The sequence below is a fragment of the Gymnodraco acuticeps genome, unplaced genomic scaffold (assembly GCF_902827175.1).
Source record: "Gymnodraco acuticeps unplaced genomic scaffold, fGymAcu1.1, whole genome shotgun sequence".
Taxonomy (NCBI): domain Eukaryota; kingdom Metazoa; phylum Chordata; class Actinopteri; order Perciformes; family Bathydraconidae; genus Gymnodraco; species Gymnodraco acuticeps.
In genome coordinates, this window is record NW_022992216.1 from 2,748,518 (window position 1) to 2,769,536 (window position 21,019).

Sequence of the window (21,019 nt, forward strand, 5' to 3'; positions counted from 1 at the left end):
TTTGTGCCGATACCCAAGCTCCCCTCAGCTAAAGAGACGGCGGAGCTGGTCCTGCTCCATGTGTTCCAGCTCCATGGGCTGCCTACTGATTATGGGCTGCCTACCTACTCAATTTACCTCGGTGTTCTGGAGGGAATTCTGCACGCTCCTTGGGGCCACGGTCAGTCTGTCATCCGGTTTCCATCCGCAATCCAACGGTCAGACAGAAAGAAAGAACCAGGAGATGGAGACGACCTTACGCTGTATTGTCTCCAAGCACCCAGTGGCCTGGTCTAAACAACTGCTCTGGGTCGAGTACGCCCACAACACTCTGGTCAGTTCGGCCACCAAGCTGTCCCCATTTCAGTGTGCTTACGGGTTTCAACCCCCTCTGTTTCCGGACCTGGAGAGGGAGGTTACTGTTCCGTCCGTCCAGGCTTTCATCCGTCGTTGTCGACGGACCTGGAATCAAGCCCGGAGAACTCTCGTTTGTTCGGCCAACCGGTACGCCTCCTCTGCCAACCGCCGACGTTCCAAAGCACCTGTCTACCAGGTGGGCCAAAAGGTATGGCTTACCTCCCGGGATATTCCTTTACGGGTGGATTCGAAGAAGCTTGCACCTAGATTCATTGGACCTTTTGAGATTGTCAGGATAATCAATCCCGCAGCAGTAAGGCTAAGACTGCCTCGGACTCTGCGGATCCATCCCACTTTCCACGTTTCCAGGATCAAACCTGTCCGAGAGAGTGCCTTGGTTCCTGCGGTCCCTCCCCCACCACCCCCCCCGGATGATTGACGGCGGGCCTATGTACACTCTCCGACGACTTCATCGTTCCCGTCGCAGAGGAAGAGGAGTCCAGTACCTGGTGGACTGGGAGGGTTACGGCCCTGAGGAGAGGGCTTGGGTTCCAGCTCGTCATGTGTTGGACCCCCGGCTCATCAGGGAGTTCCATCGGCGTAATCCCGAGCAACCGTCTAAGACCGTCACGTCGACGGGCAGAGACACAGGGAGAGTCTCTCCTCTTACCGTCAGCTCTTCAGAGGAGGACAGCGAGGGGCCGGCTTCTGATGAGGACGCAGATTCCCACAGGGGGCAGGAGCGGGAGGTGGAAATAACTTTTTCAGATGAGTATTAATTCCACCTCCCACCCTCCTCTGTAGATTAGCATTTAGGGACGTCAGGGGCCGTCCATTAAGGGGGGGTTCTGTCATAGTCTGCTCCATCATTCACCAGTAGTTTTCCATTCACCTGTCTCACCTGTTTTCCACACCCACTCGTTAGCTCACTCTCTTTCTCTTCTGCACCCATTAGCTTCTGCCAGTATTTAAACCCGCACCTTACACACACTCTTTGCCAGATTGTACTTTGCCTCATGCTTGTCTTTCCCGCGTTTGATACTAGATTGCCTACCCGGTTCCGACCCTGCCTGTCCTCGATCTGCCTGCTCTGCCTGTTCCCTGATCCTGCCTGTCCCTCGACTATCCTGTCTGGCCTGTTATCCGACCCTGCCTGTATCTACGCTGACCGCCTCGCTTACTCCCTGACTCTCTGCCTCCCTGACTCACCTTCTGCCCGCTGTCCTCCGGTGTGTTAAACTGCTCGGTTGGTATTCCTCAGATCCAGTGGAATCTCCAATAAAGTTTATTACCAATTCTCCTTGGTTTCTCGAGTGCTGCATTTGGGTTCTCCTTAAGGTTGTGACACCATGATAGCGTGCTGTGAAAACAAGTTAAACTGAGTCCGAGATTTGACACCATCTTCTACTCTAAGCTAGTCTAGAAACATGTATTTGACATTCTGCCTTAACAGTGTGCTGGGTGTTTTGCTGTCTGTAGGCAACATTATCAATAACCAGCTGCCTCTCAAATCAAGAGCTGACCAGACGTGAGGAATATACAGATGGAGGGGACTGAAAAACAAGTGATGGGGCAGAGTGTCAATGTGGACACATGTAATCATGAGCATGTGTTGATCCCGTGTTTTTGTCAGTGACTGGATGATCAGTGCACAAAGAAGCAGGTTCTATATCTGTGTTCCATGCTGCTGTTTCACTACAGTAGCATGGTGAATATGTGGGGGAATTATTGCAAAAATCTGCGTTACCTTACATATTAGGATACAATGGTTAGATTTAATTATATTACGATATTTAACACTTCAAGGAAGGCGGTATATAAAAACGAATGTAATCAAATATTTAGAAAACAGTAGTATAAAGAACCAACCACTATATGCGTAACAGTTATGACTTTTAATAAATATCTACTTTATTCAATCAGAACATAGGGATCGGACTGCATAGGCCTATTTATTTGTATGCATGGCAATGAGTGTATAATTCCCCTACAAAAGTATAAATGTAGTTTTGCCAGTAAACACACAGTGTGACCAGAACAAGTTATTCATGCAGTTTTCACATATATTGGTATTTTTGTATTTGGTAAGTAGCAAATATATCCCCTGTTTTTAGGTTTTTTATTCTAGTCGATGCTTTGGAGATCTGTTTAATTGTTCACGTGTGCATTTTTTGTTTTGTAAATGAATCTTATGTATGGAATGTTTTATTTCCAAGTTGTAAATCCTTCCACTTGTTTTTGTAGCCTTAGGCTGTTTGACCATCTATACAGTAATACAGTGGGAATAATCATTATTCTGAGCTAGAGCCCAATTTATGTGCTCACAAACCCTGAACATCAACTAAAGGAGTAAAAGCCTTTAGAAACCCTTAAATTAATGTAGGAAGGCTATGGATGTTATTTAGCAAGTCTCTGTTTAAAAAGAAGAAAAATAAAGCATCAAATAATTTTGAAACCATTATTAAAGATATTTTGGATGAAAGTATCCCTTTTTTTTTATAACCTCTATGGAAGCCTTGCATTTTCTTGGTATTGTTGCAAGTGTCTGTCTTTTTCACATTAGCTTAGTTGTTATTCTGCTGTGATTCCCTCAAGAGAGAGGACTACCATAATCCTTAAATGTATTCATAATGATACTGAAGAAATGCAGTAAGACATAACGTTGGGTGCATACATTATCTTACCTAACACTCAAATCTGTGAACACAGAAGGCAGAGTGCAGCTACTATTGTGGTTATAAAGGTAAAAGTTAAAGTTTAACATCTACATTTCGCAATGTACAATGAAAGAAAAAGAAAAATACATTGCCTGTTGAATATAACTTGTCAGACTGGGATTTCATGATAATGTATCAATTTACCGACCTGTCTTTTTTATTGCAGAAACAAAAAAGATCTAGGCAGTAAGACATCTAAAGGCCCTGACACACCAAACTGACACCAAAGAACACGTCCCGACGGACCCGATTGTTGTGTCGCCTCAGGTCTCCTGCGTCTTGGCCAAAAAATCGCACCAGAACACACCGCAAAGGCTTCAGCCGACGGCCAAGTAGCACGTACGCACTGCGCATGCGTGAGTGGCAATAACTCTCCTTACTAGCAAGCGGCGGTAGTGTGTATTCTTAATTCAAAAGAGGCAACCGGAAGTAGTGATGGGAATTCCGGCTCTTCTTGGTGAGCCGGATCATTTGGCTCGGCTCACCAAGAAGAGCCGGCTCTTTCGGCTCCCAAACGGCTCTTCAGTTTACCACATATTATACCTTTTAATTAAATCAAATGTAGTAGCCCTGTTTTGACTAATGATTTATATGTGTACACATATATCACTTAAATTATTCAATACATCCTTTGTACTGAAGTATTCAAAAGTACAAATTACATCTTTAATATAAATGATTTGCTGTGGCCAATTGTTTTCATTGCATTTACAGAACCGTGCAACTCTCTGATACCACCCAATGAATGCATTGACTTGCTTGTAGAACCACACTACACAAAACAGATAGCAACACCTATAAAAACTATAGGTGTAATACTACTAACTGTATCGACCTATATCAACTATATAAATATAGTTTTTTTTTCAAAATACCAAAAAGATCCTGCATTTTAGCCATGCCTCATTTCGCTCTATTTGCTCTTTCCAGCGCTGTTTTTGCAGGGGCTGATTCCGTGAGCTGCAGCTGACCACGCCCCCCTGCAGGAGAGGGGAGCGTGCTTTGAGATCAGCTGCTGGGCTGTCAAAAGATGGGGAGAAAAAGAGATCTCCGTCCTCCGTGTTTTATTCTTATAGAAGTAAGAAGAGAAGTAATGGGGCAGAAACCCTCCTTTTTACGCAGCGGTCCAGACATAGACATCAAACGGCGACACATATTCAGTTGCCAGTTACTTTGGCATTAGGGCAGGGATATCTAGATACTTTCCAAGGTTTGACATAATGAATTGTGCTACTTTTAAAGCAAGCAACGATGTTTTCAAATATGTAATCAAAAAGCTCCTCAAAAACACTATCGAAGCAGTTCTTGCCGTTGCTACGTAGTTCAAACGGTAACAACGGACTAATTTTCTTAGCGGATGCATGTCAATTTAAATCAATACATAAAACTATTTTTTAAATCAATAAAATCATTTTCTAAATCCATAAAAGCATTTCCATTAATATTGGGAGTCATGTCGTTACTTTGTTGAGAATTTGGCCATGTCATAAGCGGGATAATGTGCACATTGCACATTGCATAATGTGCCTTCATGCCGATCTAGATCCCTCCGCAAAAATGGCTCGTTCGCGGGCGAGAGCCGGCTCCCGTCGTTCACTTAAAAGAGCCGGCTCGTTCGCGACCGACACATCACTAACCGGAAGACAGACTGCGTGATATATACAAACAACAAATAGCGTGCGTTCCATTTTCACTCTCCTCCATCACAGACTGTTTCACATAACGACTTATAATCGAAAACATTTTTAGTGCGGTACTGGAAAATGAAAAATATTAGCCATCTGTGTGTGCCTTCTTCACTTCCGTTTCGCTTCTCATGCACTGATTCGCTAAGCTGAACAACCAGAGGGATTTCTTTGGCCGGCGGCCTTTAGCCGACACAACCAATAGAGGACACAACGGTGCTGGACACACCAATCTGAGTAAGCCGACAGGACGCTCATCGACGGCCAGACATCTATCGACGGCCGAAATTGGCCCGGTGTGTCCAGGCCTTAACCCTCTGAGACCCACGGGGCCGTATACGATCCCAAAGATCACGTTGTGTTCAAAGCGTCATAACTTCTCAGCTGTTTCAGCCAGAGACATGCCGTGTTATTCCTCTTAAACTACAGAAACGGCAAGAAACAACTCCATTAAGTTTTTAAATGAGAGGTGTTTACTTATTTTGGTGAAACGAATGAGCGTAGAGTTTTAAAAGATGCAGATAGTCTCACCTTGATTCTGGCGCATTGCTTATCGTTTTCTCTTTTATAGATCTATTCTCATCCACCATCTTTGTTTGTGACGTAAAGAGTGAAAGAGTCACGTTTCTGATTCGGACAATCGGAGTCTGATTCAGAGGGTTGCCTGTCTGTTCTGATGTTATGTGTACTGAAACGAGAGACGGTATAATTCCACGCGCGAAAACAAAATAAAAATTGGAATACGTTCTTTTAGTGTTTTGAAAGTAGCCTGAGGTATGGCAAGGACGTTTACTAGAGCTGAGGCTTTGGAGCAGATTTTTCAAGGGGACAATGTTGATGAAAATTCAGACGAATCGGCTCAGCATGCCATGTGTACTCTTCAAAATTGGCAGGACAAAAAATGACAATTCCTCGCAAAAAAACGCCCATGGACACTGCCCAAACGAATGGGCATAACTAATGAACAGAATACGTTAGAATCTTCTAATCAGTTATGATACAATGATAATAAATGTGTGCAATTTTCTGTGTTGAATGTTTCTTTTAATGTTATGGTTAACAGTTATTTTTAATGAAATAAGTAAAACATTCAAACTCCGTTTTTTATTTATGGGCAAATATCCCCTATTATTGTGTATATAAATCTCTAATGAGTGACACATATCATTAGCTGAGGTTGTGCTGATTTCTGGGATGTGTAAAACTTGATTTTACTGCAAATAAATGACAATTTATTAGGCAAAACACAAAAATATACTAAAACGGAAATGTCCTATGTGGGTCTCAGAGGGTTTTTAAAGAGACAGGCCAAGACAAACTAAATGTCAGGTCACCTCAGAAGACAAATGCACATAATTACAGTATAGAGAATGTGTCACACTGTATAAATCATCATAATGCCTTCACATTGCAGAATTGTACTAAATTAAATGTTATGCTTTATCATTATGATAAGCCAAGTCCTGGTACAGACTTTGGTCTTTTCAAACTTTCTCATTAGTACTTATATCAGTTTATGGCTACTGAAGCCAAAGACAACAGGCTAGCTGACATTGCTATCCAGCCAGCTGACTAACCATTGGCTGAATATGAAAGGCCAGATGTAATGCCTTGTTTGTGGTACTGAAAATAATGGCGTCACCTTTTTTAGTCATCAAATGTTGTGACCCAAAATAACTCGAAATTACATTTAAAGGCTACTATAGACCCAAATCCCTTTGCGTGGACATTTTTTGGAACTGTCACAATTGTAAGAAGCCCCAGATTAGAGTAAAATGGATACCAAATGTGAGCAAGATTGAAACAGAAAATGATGGAAATAAAGAGGGAAATGGTTTTAATCAAAGAGGTTCAAAAAGAAAGAAGATACAGATATAGAGAGACGGTAGATGACAGCTAACTAGTGTGAGAGAGGAGAGTCGAGATCAACATTCCTCCAAATGTGCCTGCAGCAGGTTATTTCACTCCATTAAGGTGACTCAGGTCTCACGGCAAGGGTGTAATTTCCAATGGAGACTAATGGACTTAAAGTACCCTGGGTCACGCCTCTCAAGCTTGGTAGTAGATGCTGCCTCATTCCTGTGAGTGTTGATTGAATAATAAAATAAAACAATCAAAGTTTACATTTTGATTTAAAGAGGAGAATGTGGGATTTAATTATTCTACTTGGACATTAATCAAAGCTGAAGTATCAGCTGACATTGGTCTTGAGACAAGAAGTGATTTCTGGTGGCTAAAACCATTTTAACGTTTTATTTTATTTTGTGATTTCTGGTAAGCACTGTGTGTAATAACATCGTTATTTCACATCTATGTCAGTGAAACATTGTCATATTTTAAGGGTGAGAAGTATGGAAAAATAAGCCATTGACATACTTGACTTATTTTTTATTGTGAGCAAAATTGGGAAAACAAACTATCCATTAGTGTGATTATGAGAAATTAGAAAGGGTCAATACCATATCAAACCACCCATCCTTGCCCAAGCAAACAGGCAGATATGGATGATGGAATAATTTCTGAGATGAGTCTGGTGTAATCAGAAGACATCTAAGTCCCAAAAAGACCAGAAGATTCCCCAAAACCACATGAGATCAACTTTTGTTCTATAATAATGGGTAATAAAAATGGTCCATAAGGACGTGCTTATTTGAGACCAGAGTCTTGTAAAGTGGCGGACTGAATAGCCAAAGAGTGGGAAAATGAATCCATATCTACATCCAAGGCCAATCAGAACAGCCCTAAAAAATCAGAAAGAAGCAACTTCTGTTACAATACGGGAAAAATACATACATGTTTATCTGAAGTAGAAGGCTCAAAGAAAAAGAGACATGAATCCACTTATTAAGAATGAATTAAATACATATATGTGTAATGATTTAGGTTATTACTTAAGCTTTAACAACAGATACTCTCAAAACAATCAGGACCAAAAACCGCGCTGGATGATATCGATGAAGGATACAAGTCAAAACATTAACAACACAAGTGCAAGATTATAGCCAAAATGTCTTGAGACTGAGACCAGGCGTAAGTGAAGGGTTCATAGAGAAAAACAGAAGAGATTGAAGGGGAAGAAAAAATCAGCAGGAGAGGTGACATGATGAGCAGAGTAAAGAGGAAACGAGAGAGGAGAGGAGAGTGAAGAGGAGAGGAGAAGAGGGCTGCAGTGAGAGGCTCTCATATCAGACTAATGTGTTTTGTGGCATCCAGCAGGAGTGTTGCTTGGACAGAGGCCAGGTCTGGGGTGGAGAGAGAGACAGAAACACTGATGGCCAATGTGTTGACATCATAAAAATGGTAATGAAAAGGCATTATAATGTCAAAGTGACACATTAGGTCAATGATAGAAAGCGTAAGCATCAACATGTCTTTCCTTTAAGTTGCTCTTTCATTGACGATGAAGTGTCATCGGCAAAGCAAAATCTCACATATGTCTTGTTCCTTAGTTTTACTTTGAAGTCTTTGATCTGTTACTGCTGTATTGATCTAAGGCCCAATGAGGCAAATCAAAAACAACTGACACAAGATAAAAAGTGAAATGTGAAAAAAAGGCGGGAAGAGGAGGGAGGGAGAAGGAAGGAAGGAGAGATGTCGTGCCCATTGGCAACGCTCTCACTCATGCACAGATTTGGCTATGAGAGATCAGTAGCATGAGGGCAAGCTTGGCAATGTGTGAATTTACATCTGTGTGTTCAAGTGAGGGCAAAGAGAAATGAGCAGAGAGTCGAGACACAAGGATTGAGATGGAGAAACCTGACGAAGAATAGCAGGTGAAACGAGAGGAGAGGAAGACAGTGGAAACTGTGAGAAAGACAAGGAGGTGAGAAATCTCCCTGCACAGAGAGAGAAGAAAGGCAGAGACGCCATATGGCATCGCTTCAGGAGGCGAGGACTAAGATGATTGATTGAGGAAGAGGTGTCCTAGTGCGCATTTGGTCCACTATGTGACCACTGCAACATAATGGAAAAAGGAATGGGTATAAAACATATTTCACTCCTTGTTAATCAAGAGAAGCTGACACTAAAGAGGAGTGATCATGATTCAGTTCAACCCACTCCATGGTTTCATTTAGTCATAAATGGCTCATCTCCTCTCTCACGTGCTTAACTATCATTTTCTTTTATTATTCATATCTCTTTCCTATATTTAAAGAAAAACCCAAATCCCATGGCCATAAGCTGTTTGATCAGTTTACCATTCATACCCGGAGGCAGACATATATCCGTGGGTGGGCATTTGATTTATGTTAAACAGAACAGTGTATGAATTGGGCAGCACATAGTAGGCAGGGTGTGTTCCATCTCCTTTGCAATACCCTATGTACTGTAGGCTGAACTTTCAATAATCTGGAAACTACATGGATGAGGTCATTGAAAGTTAATGGTCACAATTAAAGGACTTGGGTTGATCAGAGGTCAACAGTGACGGCCCGTCTACACAGCGGCGTGCGTTGAAGCTTGCCGGCGGGCGTGTCTGAAGCTCGAACAACAACCAATCACATGAATCTCCCACCCCTGACACACAAGCAGCGGTTTGATTGGCTAGAGCTTGTACTGGCATATGATTCGATTGGCTGACGCTTCTACCGAGGCTTCAAAAGTTGAACATTGCTCAACTTTTGCAGCGAGCCATGCCAGCAAAGCTCCGCTTCGCTTCCCGCAATGCGGTTGGGCGAAAAGTGACGTCACCCCATTCCAAGTGAATGGTGAAGCTTTCAACGCACGCCGCTGTGTGGACGGGACGTGAGTGTGGAGAGCAACGAAGCAGAACACATTACCACAATGGATTCTCGAAACCCATTGGCTATTGTCTGATGACCATTACGCTTTTCAATATCTTAAAATTTGCTTGGACACTAGCTAATTTTGTAAACAAACAATTCTACAATACTTTCTAGTCTCTCAACTTCAACTGCAATCTCTTGTCTCTTATCAGACTGGAAGCAATGACCAGCACACGCAAAAGGATGTCTTGGCCTGGATATTCTTCTACTGATTCAATACTATGAGTTTTAATTTATAGATTAAACATCTGGTCAATTAAGTGGCCGATAAAAAAATGTAAATGTAAAGCCAAACATCTGCTTTTGTTTTATGTCAATGCTGCTTTGGGTTTTGGATAGTCAAACAAAAGAAAACATCACAAGACATTAACCTAAAAAACGTATATCAAGACACCTTTAAGTTACTGTATTTATTACTACAGATCCTGTAAGTAGATTGGTGTCCCTCTGAGCGAGGGATTCCAGACTAATAACACAAGTGATCACCTGAGGTCCTGGTATTCAAGTATTAGCAACTCCAGAGGCAAGAACGATCCTCTCCACAGAGGGGGGGGGGGGGGGGACGACGACTCTCTGACTGTGCTGGACAAGCTGGAGAAAAGGGCACAGACCCTGTTGCTGTTGGCCAAATATCTCAGCACCATATGTTCTTTTATGGGATTAAGGTAAATGTTGGTAACACTAAGAGGTCAGTGAAGAAAGGGGGCATTTGAAATAGAGTCTAATGTGTACACAAATAATAATAATAATAATAATAATGGGTTCCATTTATAAAGCACTTCATATTTGATTTCAAATCCCGAAGTGCTACAAGTAGATACTTCAGTAAATACTTCAGCCAACCTCCTAGTTTGGCAATACATTTCACAAAAATGTCATGCTTTGTTTTGCAGGCTGTATTTTACCCATTGGACAGAGTTACAGTAGTTGATCAATTAAGCTATAGACATTCCAAATGCATAGAAACACACACAAAAATAATGTTTTGTTTTTAATTATGTGTGAGATGCCAACCAAGTAGATTGTAAATCTATACATTTTGAGTTATGGGTACGTTTTGGCGGTAGACTTCAACACCAGAACTACTTGGTTAGGTTATACAATAAGGTTAGGGTAGCTAAGTGCATGAATGGTAGCTAAGTGCATGAATAAATAAGTACACCATTAAAGACTAGTGTTGCACGGTGTACCGATACTTGAAAGGTACCGCGATACCCTGCCGTTAAAAACGTTACGATTCCTCCGTTTCATTAGTATCGGTACTTTAAGAATGACGGGGAAAAGTACTAGGCCTACGGTGAGAAAGCGCCGTTTTAATAAGAGCCGTGTGTGTTCAGCGCTCTGCTTCCACTAGGGGTGGGCGGATCGATCCCAAAATATCGATACTTCCGATATTACGTTACGTTTCAAAATATCGATACTAGAGCCAATAGGATCGATACTGTTATACTTTTTTTCTCGTCTCCTCTACTCGTCAATTTCTTCAAAAAACTATGTGCAGACGAACACAAGTATATGCTCCTTTCTTCTCTCTCCACTGCTGTCCTCTTCTCCTCGAGGCTCCCTGCCTGAACGCCGATTATCAAGCTGACTGACAGCAGCCAGCAGGGCAGGACAGCAGCAGCCAGCGACTCGCGAGTGCAACACACACACGCGCATGATGGCTGAGAGAAAGAGCAGCGTTGTGTGGAGCAATTTCACAACTGGCAATTACAATTTAGCGAACTGTGATGTGTGCAAGAAGACAGTTCGCTACTTTGGCCACTTTGTATTGTTATTTTTCATGTTTGCACTTTAAATTTGCAAAAGTAAAACGTGTATTTGTCTATAAAAACTGTCCTGTCTTTATTCATGAAAATGAATTCAGATTTAGTCTATTTATGATGATTTCAGTGCAAAAATCATGTCATGCAGCTCTCCTCTATATGAAAGTACATAAGACGCTTTTCATTAAAAAAAAGTATCGGTATCGATATCGGTATCGGCGATACTGGCCCTGAAATACTTGGTATCGGATCGAATCCAGATATTGTGGTATCGCCCACCCCTAGCTTCCACTCCCTGCACTGCAGCCGTGCCTGCAGTCCCGCCCCTCTCAAGCACGCTCAAGTGCCTCCCCTCTCTCGTGCACGCGCTAGCTGCCAGAGCATGTGAGAAAACGAGAAGCATGGCTGCAATTGGGAGTGCAACTGCCGCTTCGCCTCGGCTTGTTGACAAAAAAGACGCCAGAAGCGACATTTGGAAGTATTTGAGCTATATCTCTGACAGTGAGGGCAAGCCTACGGACACCACGAGGCCTGTCTGTGAGAAATGTTTTAGATCCCTCCCAACCAAGGGAGCCACACATCAAACTTCGCTAAGCACCTCGCCAACCGGCATCCAGACAGGTTAGCGAATGTGATAGATAACATAATTACTAGTGATGGCAAAATGAAGCTTTGAATGAAGCGTCGAACCACTTGGACAATTGTGTCGGAAATAGGTTCATTTCTCGAAGTGCAAGGCTGCAGTGGGTTTAACGTATCTTTGCCTTGAAAAATATTCGATGCACACACACACACACACACTAACGGCCCGTCCACACTACATCTTCAAAAAGAGCTTGGAGCTGGGCGTGTCTGAAGCTGGGGGATTTTATTCGACATACAAAGCAAAAAACCCTGGGGATTTTATGCGAGCAATATATATATATATAAACTCCCCAAACAGGCGAAAACCAACCAGTTTCACCCACTGTCTCTGCCACCTCCCTCCATGACTGGTTCTTCCGGTTTGTATCCCGGTAGGTGAAGAGGGTCTGGTCATACAAAACCGGGTGATTTGCTACGGCGATAATTAGTTTCTCCTCCATCTTTTTTTTAAATATAGAAATGAACGGCGGGATATCTCTCCCAGCTTAGACGCGGTTTGATTGGCCAGGGCTTGAGCTGTCAGATTTTCAGAAACGGGATTTGATTGGCTGGCGCTGGCTACTCCGGAGACGGACTGCTATGCTACCCACAATTCAGTTCGGCGAAAAGCGAGGCAACGTGACGTCACCCCATTCAAAGTGAATCGGCAGACGCGTTGGAAACCATTTTTGAAGCTGTCGAAGCTGTAGTGTGGACGGGCCGTAAGACTGAATATCATGTTCTATTTGCAATTAAATATTGATAATTGTGTGTATTGGTTTATTGAGAAGAGACTAGAGAGTGCTGGAATTTTTTTTGGGAGGAGAGGGCCTTTCAACAGTTATTAAAGTATTAAAGTTGAAAAGCAATGATTAAAAGTACATCCATTCTAGGCTTTGAACCAGCTGCGCGGAGGAAATCGCCGCATTCGGGCAGCCGGCTCTACCCACTGGGCTATCTATTCCTTAAAATATTGAACTGTTTTTATCAATGCTGTCAAAATTATCGCGTTAACGGTGGTAATTAATTTTTTGAATTAATTGCAATAAAATATTTAACGCATTTAACGCATGTGCAGAATGGCCCGCCCCATACATCCCACCAGTGGTAGCGCCAGGGTATGGCTGGAGTAGGCTACACCCATACCAATAAATGGCTTAGCCCCACCATGAAAAATGATGTTAAAGTAAGCAAAATAAAGTCCGCCAACTCGCGCCGAGAATTGCACAGACAGCAGTTAGTAAGATTGATTTCAGTAGCCACTTGTCTGGAAATACCGAAGACCAGAAACGGTTTTGTCACGTACTGATCGTCTTCTCAATAGAACATCTTTGATAATGTCTTCTGGCCAATCAGAATCAAGATAACGGCGTGGTGTTGTTGCAGGAAGTCCCGATGGAGAATACTTTTGCTGTAGTACAGGTAACACATAACTGGTACGCAGGTTATGTGCGTAATCTGAAATGTGTACCGTCACTTGTCTCACAAAGCGCATTTGCGTACCGACGTACTTGTGAAGCTTTTCCAGAAGGAAGTTAGATCACCGGACGACAGAGTCGGTCTCCGTGTGCACAGACAGGGCTGCTGTTAACGTCGGTCTGTACAACGGAATTGTGCCAAAACTACGCCAACCCGCTGCGGAGGGAGACTCCCCCCCTTCACTGGAGAACTGCGCTAAAACAGCTGATCACAACGTTCACACTCTGTGGAGTACTCCACTACCCCCGTCGACTTTCCTGAAGTACTCCCCCGTTGATAGAAATCAACAGTAATGAATTAAGACCCCACGGTTTGATGATTGATAGGTGCTCTCTTTCATTTTGACACACATGTTAAATGGATATATCCGCCTTCTTTCATTTATCTTTCCATTCCCACAACAATATACATAAATAAATGACATATTTTGGACATAGTTCGAATGGTGATTAATCATGCTTAATTATTTTTTAAGCTGTGATTAATCTGATTAAAATTTGTAATCGTTTGACAGCCCTAGTTTTTATATTACTGATAATTGTCTTTTTGTTCAGAACTTCTCCACATTTCGAAGTGTTTCCCGAGCCAGAACGACCTATCTTTCTTCCTGGCTTGCTCTATAATGATACTACAATTCAAATGCAATACCAACAACAACTCAACAGCAACAACGCAAACTACGACAACAACCCACACATTGCGCATTGTTTAGAGTGGTTATAAAGTGTTGAAGCGCTCAAATTCGAAACAGTTTCAACCTGTCACCTGTCAGAATCGAGACGAGGCAGAGCATTGAATCTCGTGAATGGACCGTGAACTAGTGATTCATTCAGGAAATGAAGCAGTTGCTGCTTCGGACGTCACATGTCACGTGATTTGAAACAGTTGCTGCTTCTGACGTCATATGTCACGTGATTTGAAGCAAGCTTCGAAGCACTGCTTCTATGAAATAGGAAGTCCAGGGTTGAACCTCCGTTCGAAGCTTCAGTGTCAAACTGTCATCACTAATAATTACATCATGCTCAAGCCCATGCCCTCAAATCTAAGTCAAACCAGTGTAATGTATTTTGTGACAAATGAGCGTCTTCGTAGTTTGCCGAGGCAATTAATGGCAATGATAACTGTCTAATATGGCTATCTTTTTAGCTAACTTACCAATGTGGTTATGGTTCTGGTGTGAAATAAAGCACAATAATTACATTTAAGACTGTTTCCCTTTTTTTAAGAAAAGTATCGAAAAATAATCTGAATCGCAATTCTTGACTTGGTATCGGTATCGAAACCAAAATGTTGGTATCGTGACAACACTATTAAAGACCACATTATCAAAACTTAAGAAACGTGTGAATCCCAAAATAAATTGAACTTGACACAAGAGGAGGAAAACTGCATCAACAAATGATGCAGTGACAGGCAGCAACCTGCTGTCTGAGCCAATACGATCAGCTTGATACACAGAGCATTCAAATTACTGTGTGTGTGTGTGTGTGTGTGTGTGTGTGTGTGTGTGTGTGTGTGTGTGTGTGTGTGTGTGTGTGGGATGCCAGTGATTATTCGATTAATCGTTACAGTCTCCATAATCGAATATTATTTAAAAAAATCGATTTTATTTATATATTTTTTTATTATTATTTATGTTTTTTTTTTTTTTTTTCTGGCTTAGTTTCAACCAAAATATAGACTAATGCTAATAGTAATAGTATTAACAATTGTAAATGGCCATTGGTCACACCACCAGTTTGTTTTACTGTAAACTTGGAGGAAGCCTGCTGCTGCAGCACGCTACACACCGCCCCCGCCCCCACCCCCACCCCCACCCCCACCCTCCCTCACACGTGCGACTAAAGATGAACAAAGCGGCAGGTAAAAAGAGTTCCTCCTCGTGGAACTACTTCGAACTTACAAGTCCAAAGGAAGTTAAATGCAAGCTCTGCGAAAAGACGTTGGTCTATCACAGCTCAACCTCAACGATGCGTTTTGAGTGCATCCATTTGAAGATGCGCGATGCACGCACAATTTATTTATTGCAATTCTGCTATTATTAATAATACAGGCTACAGCCTGTATTAATAATAGCATTGCAATAAATAAATTGCTATAATAATATTTATTGCAATGCTGCTATTATTAATACAAGCTGGCTGTATTTAATACATTGTGCGCGCATAACGCATCTCCAAATAAAGGCAATGGCAGGCACTTTAGGGTCGGTCGAATAATCGATTATTATTCGCCAGGGCTGCCGAATAATCGATTTTGATCATGGTCAGTTTCTGGCAACCCTAGTGTGTGTGTGTGTGTGTTTTTTTTGTGTGTATCCAGTTGGTATTTAGAAATGTTCTCCAATAACTGCTGATCCATGAATAGCCCGGCTAGCTGCTTCACCATATGTCCTGTCATTGAGTGCCTAATTGGCAAAAAACATACACACTGTTGCTGTACACACACATAGAGATGAATAAGAAGGCCTGCACACAAACACACACACACACACACACACACACACACACACACACACACACACACACATATTGTAAATACAGTTTTTTGTTGCACAGCCACGCACATAAAGTGAAATAAATAAACACATACACATACACACACACACACACACACACGTACGCATACACTGCAATCCAGCAAAGGGAGAAGAAAAACACAATTAGAGGAGAAAAATGTCAGGTCTACTTCACAGTGTGTAGACTTCTCAAGTGCCCCCCCCCCACCGCCCACCAAGCCCTCGCTGTGCTGGGAATGGGAATTAACAGGGCCGGTAAATAAGGAATGTGTTCCAGGGAGAGTTTCCCTCCGGTCACCACGCTTCGAAATGAAGATGCTTTTAATCTGAGTCTTGACACTTATGGAAAGCTACGCCTTGACAGTAAGAAGTGAAGGATAAGGTGTGGCTGTTCTGTTTTAATGAACCTATTTGAACGTTTTGTCATCAAGGTATTTTTGTATATCGTAAGGCGAACAGATGAATTATGGGCCTGTGAGCTTCTCTTTTTTCCCTTTCCTTTTTTCTAGTTGCATCTTCATGTGTTATTTTCTGAAATGACTGTTTTCTCTAGACCAATTAGTGTGATAAATTGAAGCAGCAGAAAGAAAACGTGTGTAAACAAATGTGCCGGCAAAAAGATTATGTAGCCTGTATCTAAAACGGCGGGTAATCAGTCTTATGTGATTTCATTGTTGTTGTAATACAATGTTAAACGTGTTTTATGTCATTACAACTTATTAAGATAACGCAGTGATAATGAGGCTTACTTCAGTTGATACTTGAGTATAACCCCGTCCTCCAAATCAACAGCAGGAAAAATAATAATAACCCGCTCGCCGAGGAAGTCATTGTGTCTTGAGAACACATTTTACGCTGAGCTAGTTCTCCTCCCTCTCTTTCTGTGACTGACTATCATAGCCAATTTTACAGTAAATTACTCCCTAAACAAGCTCAATAGAGACAAGCCCAGCAGTCTGGCACCCGGCGCTCGTGTGTAAACATGATTATATAGAGGAAGTGGCTTCACATTTTCGAGCACACAGTGACAGCCAATTAGGGCCTGTGTTAGCGCGGCTAATTCTTCAAATGTAGTATGCTGAGGAGCGACAGACTGGAATGGAGGGAGGGCAGGTGAGGAGGAGGCGGAGGAGGAGGGTGGGATTGATAGGAAAAGAGAGAGGAGCAATTAAAAGGGAAAACAGTAGAAACACAACAGATTGGGTTGTAATTACTGCGTGTGAGACACCAATTTTGGAGTGTTTTGACTCAGATGCTAACAGCTGAGAGGTGAGTGAGTATACAAATTGTGAAATTCAATGCTACCTGCCACTTCAGTCATTTACTGTCAATATAGGACAAATAAAGAGAGATAAGGAAAAGAGACTTCTGCTGACAGAAGGCTTTGTGACATCACTCTTTCAACGCTCACGTAGCGAACAATTAAATGCATTCCGTCCATGTGGCGGTTTTGAGCACCTATAATTGCTCACAGGTAGGATCTCACTGCTGTGCCAGCTCACCATCAAGCAGGCCACGGGGCTATTAGATAATAATTGGAAGAGCTCAATTAGTTTGTCCTCTCTCCTCCCCCTTTCCCTCCGTCTCTATAAACAAAAAGCGCATTACACATCGATCCCCGGGAGTTGCTGGGGTAACGAAGCAGTGGCGGGTCTTTAATGAACTGGCTTGTGCCAGCGGCTTGAAAACGCTCTGATTCTGATAATTCAGTTAGTCGGAATCAGATTGAGGGGAGTAAGGTTTTTTTTTTTTACGGCCATTTTCACCAGCCATTTCATTTAGCTGCTTCCTGTTGATGGCTTGAGCCGTTCAGGGTGATGTTACCAGGGATTCCCCCGCTCTCACTGATGGCCCTCCAGTCTCTCACTGAGTGATTTCCTCCAGGCAGGATCGCACAATACGGTAACAAGCGAGTCATTTCCATCTTTTTTTCCCATGTTTATTGATGATTCAGTACAAAGTGCAAGTCACAGATTGGGGCTGCAAATTGCCAAATTCCTAAGTGGGTTGTTCAGCGTGTAACGCACAAACAAAGCATTTCCCTTAACACAATGTCTGACATGCCAGGACTGTTTAGCAAATGGCAGCAGGTGGTCTGGGAAAGGAGGTTAGCATCTTGTTAGTTTAAAATATATGCCCCCAACAACAGACTTGTGGCAAAATATTCAAAGGATAAATCTGAAAAGTACTCCTGGTGGGATTTTGAAGACTTTATACGTGTTTTAAATAGCTCGTGGTCATTGTTTTGCAATCATGGCTGCAGAACATATAAGGATTGATGATTGCAATCCTAAAAAAATAAGTTAAAGGCTAGAAATGATTAAAACGGTAAAGCTGCCTGTCTATCTTCTAACTCTGGGTGTTTCTCTCCCTCTCTCCCTCTCGTCCTTTGTGTCTTCTTCCCTCCCAGTGCAGCAGTTTTTAATCTTGTCGAGGCATGCTGCACTCTACTTATGTGTGTAATTCTCATAATTCCCATGTTAAACGAAACATAATCACACTAGCACTGAAAGGCAATTCTGTCCGACCTCAGAAAATGAAAGGAAAAGGAGGGAAAAATGACCCTGCACAGGTTATTGCTTTCTGTTGAGCGTGCGTCAACAACTCTTGAATTTAATGCATTCCCGCGCGCGGCTCACTGGCCCTCAGGGGAAATAACATTGAGTGTAGCCATTAGGGGATTGTAGACGAGTAAAGGAAGAAAAGGTGTTGAGACATATGCAATGTACGAGTGTATGAGTGGAGGAATGAGCGCGGGGGCCCTGAGGCCTATCAACGTATCGGCAGACTTTGTGATTTATCAAGTCTTAATACGACAGGGCCAATTCACATTTCCCCCCAAACAAAAAGCTTTTTCTATGAGATTGTGACGCTTTTTTAAAAATCGGTTTAATGACAAAAAAATACGTTATCATACCCAAAGTGTGTACCTTTTTCTCGATAACCAAGCAAACACTACACCATGTGTCTCTTTAAATATGTTAAGCCAACATTTAGTGACGACACACGCTGGGAAAGATGTAATGCTTAATTAACCAGTTTTATCTTAATCCCTGTTTACGCCATCTTAATGCAAAACAATGTTCTATCTCAAAAGAGTGCAAACTACGTTCCAGTAGATACATGGACTTCTAAACTTAAACTGGTTTATTCAACTTTTCTATGTGCACTGCTTAATTCAGTTGAAAGTGGTACATAGAGCTCATACTGTATATAAGTCATTCCACTAAAACACTGTTATCCATATAGCTTATCTGCACCATATGTATGTGTGTATGTATACCGTTTTTATGTACGTGTATGTTGTGTGTATCTCAATGCATATGTATTATATGCATATATATTTAACAACATTTCTGGTGAATATTCATGTGTATGAGGCTGACTGGCAGTGAATGCAGAGGTGGAAAAAGTACTCAGATCTTGTACTTAGGTAAAAGTAGAAGTATCAGAGTGTAGGAATACTCTGTTACAAGTAAAAGTCCTGCAATCAAACTGTTACTCAAGTAAAACTACAAAAGTATTAGCATCAAAATATACTTAAAGTACCAAAAAGTAATCGTTCTTCAGATTGGTCCATTTCAGAATGATATATATTATATGTTGTGATTATAATGATTGATCATGAAAGTGTTATTAAAGCTGGTAAAGGTGCAGCTAGTTTGAATGACTTTGTATACTGCAGGGTAGCTTGTGACTTTACTCCAGGTGGAACTAAAGTCTGATTTAAGTGTTGATTATATTTCACATCACTGATCCAAATCGGCAACATTACTAAAGGTAATGGTAATGTAGTGAAGTACAAGTACACTATTTACCTCTGAATTGTAGTGGAGTAGAAGTGCAAAGTAGCGTAAAATGCAACAACTCAAGTAAAGCACACGTACCTCAAAATTGTACAGTACTTGAGTAAATGTACTTAGTTACTTTATACCACTGAGTTAATGTAGGGGATTACTTTAGTCGTTGTTATTGTTTGTTTGTGTTTTTCGTTCTTTATTTTGTATCTGTACATCAGTACAAACCATTATAATCCTGCTAGTAATCGCCATTTAAAAATAAAATGTACCTGTAACCTGATTACGCATATTTTATTTACTCTATATGAACTCTGTTTTTGTATCCTGTAAGCTGTTGCTCCCCAGGCCTGCAGATGAATAATATTTCATACATTCAAATGTTCTCATGCAGGAGAAGCTCCTCAGTATATAAACCATCTGTGATTGTGCTTTCATCCCGTGTCTGCACTGAGATTTGTTGTTTTGATGCTAAAGCACATTCCTAATTGGCGGCGATAAGCAATACTTAACATCTCCTAAAAATTCACTCGTGCACACATACGCCATTACAATAACACGGCACATTACAATATTAGGTTTACAGCCCTGTCGTTTGTCAAAGGGCTCTTTAGGGGCTGTAAAACTGTCTGAGTGTGGGGATTTGTCATCACCACAAAGGCCTGCTCCTTCTATTAGTCATAAAATATATAGAGAGGCAAATACGGGCTGTGATGAAGACACAGCCGTGAGACGGTGAGATCACATTTTTGTGCGGACATTGGATAAGTCACAGGCAGCAATACTGATGCTTAGTTGTTCACTGACGTTTTCTGGTTTCTTTATGATGATTGGGGGGGAAAAGAGGAAGACAAAGATGGAGTTGTATAGTGTGTATATACTGTACAACCTCAGCTCTATTTCAAGTCTTTCTGCATGAGTGTGTGTGTGTGTATGTGTGTGTGTGTCCGCCCTTTGATGCAAGCAGTGATTTCCCATTTTCAATATCCTGTTCTATTTCATTCTGCTCAATCGTATTCCCTTCATCTTCGACACACACACAAACGCACATAGATATAGTCAGTGTTTCTATGAAGAAAGATGACGCCATTGAAGATGACAACTCCCATCTGACATTTACTAACCTTTTGAGCAGAGAGATGGGGATGGGAGAGGGAAAGAAAATGAGGAGAGGGGATGGACAGATGAGAGGGAGGAACACAGTCAGGGTGGAGGGGGGGGGAGGTGTATGCATGGCATTCTTGTTTTTTGTATTCCTTTCACCATCCTATTGTGCTCAGCCTTCCACAAAAAGCTTTTGTTGCTGTCTG

At 41.9% G+C, this 21,019-nt stretch overlaps 1 protein-coding gene across 1 annotated transcript; it reads left to right on the top strand.

Annotated features, from left to right (window-relative positions):
- Positions 1–785: 785 nt before the first annotated feature.
- Positions 786–1,115, top strand: LOC117539661 (chromobox protein homolog 7-like). The gene has a single exon (XM_034205917.1). The coding sequence runs from the start codon at positions 786–788 to the stop codon at positions 1,113–1,115; it is 330 nt and encodes a 109-aa protein (XP_034061808.1).
- Positions 1,116–21,019: the final 19,904 nt, after the last annotated feature.